The 5,375-nt window shown below is 53.2% G+C and overlaps 1 protein-coding gene across 1 annotated transcript; it reads right to left on the minus strand.

Moving 5' to 3' along the window:
- Positions 1-1,361: 1,361 nt before the first annotated feature.
- On the minus strand, positions 1,362-4,283 carry LOC135942597 (uncharacterized). Its single transcript, XM_065488784.1, has 2 exons — positions 2,050-4,283; positions 1,362-1,956 (listed from the first exon to the last, which is right to left on the minus strand). Exons 1-2 carry the CDS (start codon positions 4,113-4,115, stop codon positions 1,902-1,904), a joined length of 2,121 nt encoding a protein of 706 aa, XP_065344856.1. The 5' UTR covers positions 4,116-4,283; the 3' UTR covers positions 1,362-1,901.
- Positions 4,284-5,375: the final 1,092 nt, after the last annotated feature.

Consider the following 5,375-nt stretch of genomic DNA (forward strand, 5'->3'; position numbering starts at 1 on the left):
GGGGGGTGCATGCTCAATATGGGGAGAGAAAGTCGGTGGTGCGGCCTTGCAACCCTGTTCCTGCTCTATTGTATGGCTGGCTATACGCAGTGGTGTTTTTCTCCTTTAGCTACGCATTCTACATCCCCCCTGTCGTGTTATTGGAATAATAGGCGAGGCGAAGCAACTAGCCAGCAAGTACGCCGGTAGAGGACTCCGGGACACTTTAGAAGCGGTGCGCGATCTTTTTCCTCTTTCCTCTCTCCTCGCCGGTGCATTGGTTGAGCGTTGAGCCGTCGCCGTACGCCATCTACCGTCGAAAAAGCGAGGTTTTACACGGTGCCCTAGCGGACTGGAAGGGAGTTGTGGCGCGCTCCGAACCACTCCGAACTCTCGCGGCCTCTGACGGAAGGCGTGGGAACAGAAATTCAAATAATCGATAAAGTGGTAAAGGCGCAGCACGGAATTCGTGTAAGGATAGAAGTAAAAGAAGGAATAAATTGGATTTGGAATTTGATCGATGAAATATTCGATGGCTCACAGGTGTGCATTGCAAATCTAATAAAAGGCTTGCTGGCACCTTATTGATTTTCCAAGGCTGCTGCCGAAGCGCTTCACATTAGTGGGGCGCACTACACCCTTGCGAAAATAACGAAATTGGCCGTTGTTTGCTCTCCAACCGCGGCTGAGGCCCCTCGAAAGGTTACAACAACAACAACAAAGAGGAGCAAGCGTTAGAAAGTGCGGAGCTGAAACGAGATGAAAGATGAGCGGGCGCAGCACCAACGAGCAGAGAGATTGTCGTTCTCGAGGGGGCTCCGCGAATTTACTTAAAAGAAAGTGCCATAATCCCTGACTAATGCCCTACCACTTTCAAATACAAATCCCATTCTCTGCGCGACGAAATTCCTAAGCCCCGTTAATCAAATATTATTTTTTTAAATTTCATCAATAATTCAGATAAAAAAGCTTGCCCTAGAAACGGCTGCTCTGCTGAATATTTGAAAAGCTTAGCCGCCCGCCCGCCAGCCCACCCGCCCGCCACCCCCTGCACCCTCGCCGTGCGACCCTGATATTTGGAGCAGTTAGGCTCAGCAGGACAAGGTAATGTTGCAATTGAGGGCATTGATTTTTACATTAAAAGAGCGGCGGCAAGATAGACGAAATAATAATTTGGTGGAGGCCGCGCTGGCTCGAGCTGCACAAGTTTCGCGCAGGGCAAGTGGCTAAAAGTGAAACACACTCTCTCGGTATTGATTATGTTTGTGTGTGCTACGTAGAATTGCGCTGCGCTCTCCCGCCTCGAATCTTCCCATCCAGCAGCAGCAGCAACCCTCGTTGGCAAAAACTAACTCGACTGAAATGAAATGAAACGGCACAACTTCACTGTGTATAATTCTGTACAGGGGACTTTATTTTAGAAGTACAACCACTGACGTAATAATTTTCACATCAACTTTTCGTAGCAACTTTTTTTTCTCGATTTTGTACCCGCGAGTTTTTGTTTTTGGACTGGTCTCGGTTTAGCTATAAAGACACAAATAAAAAATGACCGAAAAAATGGAAACATAGTTTCTCTCTATTATACGCAGATGAGGGTATATGAACGAAAGACTGGCTTGTTTTCATTCGTCCACGCAGGACTGGCCAGTAGAAGAGTCTTAAATTATTAATAATATTAAATATTTAATAATTAACGCGATTTATGCTTTGGTATATATGCTCAGTCAGCACCGGCCGCACACAACTGTCATCTGGCTGTCTCTCTCACTATGTCGTCGCGCGATGAATTTGATTCACACTGTCCGGGTGCAGCCGATGTGTACTGTTCATCAAATGGCACTCAGTGCTGGGCCAGGTGCTGACAAGTATCACAATGAGGCGAGAGTAGCAGTGTCCCGCCGAAGACAACAACCAACCCATCAGTCGCCGTGAACGGGGACAGTTTTCCTCCAGTTCCACGAGTCGCTCGTGTGGCTGAAACAAATTAAATAAATTTCTTAACGTATTGCGCGGAAAAAAATGAAGTGAATATGTTTAATCCAAAAAGGGTAAATAAACGATATTCACCTTCCAAAAAGGGGATGCCAGAGTTGAGGAAGATTTCTGGTTGCCCCTTGCAAGCCCATAGTGAGACTGGGAGGCGGCGAGACTAGTGGACCACTCTGTTTGGGGGCCTGCTTGTTTTTCTTGGGCATCAGGTCGCTTAGCGCCTTGCAGGCGATGCGGGGCTTTGGTGGCCCTTGGGCTGGTGGATTTTTCATCGGCGCAGCTGCGGCGGGCGTGAATTGCATTTGCTTGGTGGGTGGCGGAGGAGTGTGCCACGTATCCATCGGGGGCGGCACGCAGAAGCCCATGGCCGCCAGGTGGAGGGCGGTCAGGTCGGCCGGCGGCCACGCGGGCGGCTTCGGAAGGGCCCAATCGTGCGCGGCCCACGCGAGCAGCTCCGAGTCGGACCGCTGGAGCAGCGCCTGCAGCCGGTCCAGGGAAACGGCGATCACGTCTGGCGAGAGGGGTGCAGGGGGCAGGGCGAGCAACCGGGGGATCTCGGTCGCAGGGCTGGCGAAGAGGGCCGATAGTCTCGACTGGGGGATCAGCAGAGGGTCCGGCACCCTGAGTTTGGACATGACCAGTCTCAGCTGCGCTAACGCGTCCAGGGGCGCCGCAGGCGCAGGGGGTGGCTGGACCCTCTTGGGGGTGGTGGAATGGTTCGTGATCAAAAGCTCCATCAACATCGACTCCTGCTTCTTCTCCCGCAGCAGCTCCCTCAGGGTGGGCTCCTGCTTTTGCTTCTTGGCCGGCACCTCGGTGTTCTCGATGGTCCTCTTCATCGGCCTCTCGTGAACGTGGGCTGGCAGCGGTGACAGCATGGGCCTGGGCACGCCGGGCAAGGCCACTGGCAGGGCCTGGTGCGCCGGACTGGGTGTCCGATACTCGCAGGGAGGCTGCTGCAGGACCGGGCTCGGCAGGGGTTTGCGAGGGAGGGGAGGCAGGCGAATCAAGGGGCTGCGGCATGGCAAAGGGCCCGGCTCTCGCTTCTTGGCGCTCAGGTCGGCCACCTGCTCGGGGTTGATCACCACTTCCTCTTCTTCCGGAACCTCCATTTTAACACTGTATCCCTTCAGGTTCAACACGGTCACTTTCTTCTCCTTAATCTCCTCTGGCACCGATTGCGCCGGCTTCTCACTTTTTTCGACCACTGCCGCCTGCTCCCGCGGCTTGTCAACAAATTCGTCCTTGTCCTTGATGGAGCATTCAGAAGCGTCGGCAACACCGCAGTCCTTCTCAGGTGAAGCTTCTTCGCACTCCGACTCGTCCTCTGCATCGTCCATCAAGGTATCCTCCCCCTCAGGAAGGTCGGCCGCCTCCTCCTCCTCCTCAGGGTGATTTTCATTTTCATCCGCTTCAGGAACAACAGGTCCAGTCTCGATTTGCGCATGAGCGTCCTCTCGCGCAGGAAATCCACCTTCCTCGTCGTCATCCTCGTCAGGGACATCCTCCCGCTCAGGGTCGCTCTCAGGGTCGACCTGCACGTTTTGGGACTTGGCCTTGTCCTCCTCTCGCTCGGAGAGCTCCTCCTCGCTGAAACCAGCGCTGTCGGAGCTGTCCCTGCGGAGGGCGCTCTGCATCTCGGACAGGGTGTTGGTCCGGGGGATGGCCCTCCAGCCGGCCGGCGTCTTCGTCAGCCTGAGCCTGTTGCGAATGTCGTAATCCTCGCACCACACCTCCCCGATGACGCCCTCCTCGGCCTGTTTGACCCACACGAAGATCGGACTGACTCGCGGCCTCTCCTGGTGCTCATGGTGGTGCCTACTTTTCTTCGACTTGCGTTTCTTCTTGCGTCTGACGTGGCTGACCGGCGTGTCCAGCCTGTCCACCATGTCCCTGAGCAGGTCGGACACGGTGTCTTGCTCGACGACGCTGGTGCTGTCGTCGCCGCGCACCGAGTCGGGCGGCGTCGGCAGGCCCATCCGAACGTGCCCGTCCGACGACAACGACTCGAGCATATCCGAGGGCAGCTGGTCGAGCACCACCGTGCACCCTCCGGAGCGCGGCCCGACGTCGTCCTCGGACGCGAGCGGCGACAGCTGCGACAACCGCAGGGGCGACGCCCTCGGGCTCCAGCGCTTCATCATTTGGCTCGCACTCTCCGCCGTTCACTGCACTGCAAGGGCATGGCGACGTGCTCTCGTCCGCTTCTCGGCAACAACTAACTGCTGAGGGCCCCAACAACCGGTTCTTTTGGCCAACCGACGGCTACCGATACACCGTCCGCAGCCAGCACCAGCAGCAGCTGAATAAACCGACTGTTTTCTGCGCGCGACGATCGCTCCGAACCTCCGAAGTGCTCCGAACGGCTCCCCCGGCCCCGAGCGCCAGCTATAACGTTCGTCCGTTGCCTTCAATATTTAATATTCGCGCACTAAATCGAACCCGAACGCAAACTACGTATACGCGACCTTCGTACTCCTTCCGCTCTTTTTGTCGCCCGCCCTGCGAATTCTCCGGTTCCTCGTCGCGGCCGCCGCGGGCCAAACGGCTAGACGTGTCGGAAGACTTGCGTTTTTCGGTCTCGTCCCTCCTGCGCAGTTGCCAGTGGGTGCGACGGAAAAATCTGGAACCGTGGAATATAAAGCGCGATAAACAAAATGAAATAATAATAATAAAAAAAACAGCCCAACTCGGCCGCTCAACGAACCTAGCGACCGTGGATGATTGAGCGACGGGGGGAATTATTGTCTCGTCGCTCCCAATTATTTTTAATAGATCGAATGCAGCGTGCGTGGATGAGTGGGAGATAATTAAAAAAGCAGACTCGGCTATATGGATGTGTGCTCACATGATGATGTTGATGATGATACGGGAGGACAAGCAGGTGCACGCGGACAAGTGACATTTGGCATTTGCTGTTAATATTATGTATTTTGTGACGGTGGTTATGACGTGCAAGATTGCTGATGGGGCAATGTTACAATTTATGGCGCTATCTTTATGAAAATGTGAGCTAAAAATTTATCTGCACGAAGCAACAGCCAAAAAAAGCTCGGGCAAAGAAGGTCACAAGGTGACCTCTCTTTTCTAATTTATTATCAAAAGTGTCAGTAACGGGAAATAAGAAAAATTACAAAGTTTTATCTACAAATATGAAGGATTTTGTCCTATCAAATATTAAACAACGTGAAGATCTTTAGAAATAGTTTTTGCTCTTGACAAACAGGTTGATTTAACTTGAGAAAAAATCCATCGCTCCTGGCATCGTTCAATTCATTTGAGTGTAAATTGCCGCTTGTAAACACGGTCTTTATCTTGACGCTTTTCTCTTTTGCCGATTAAACGCAGTGGCGATTGTTTGAAAAGTTTACATAATTTATGGGTTTGAGGCCAAGGGAAACGAA

The sequence above is a fragment of the Cloeon dipterum genome, chromosome 4, assembly GCF_949628265.1.
Source record: "Cloeon dipterum chromosome 4, ieCloDipt1.1, whole genome shotgun sequence".
Taxonomy (NCBI): domain Eukaryota; kingdom Metazoa; phylum Arthropoda; class Insecta; order Ephemeroptera; family Baetidae; genus Cloeon; species Cloeon dipterum.

Coding starts and splice junctions, on each gene's coding strand:
- LOC135942597 (XM_065488784.1), bottom strand. CDS start 4,115: ATGATGAAGCGCTGGAGCCCGAGGGCGTCGCCCCTGCGGTTGTCGCAG. Junction 1,957..2,049: donor TGGCATCCCCTTTTTGGAAG/GTGAATATCGTT, acceptor AATTTGTTTCAG/CCACACGAGCGACTCGTGGA.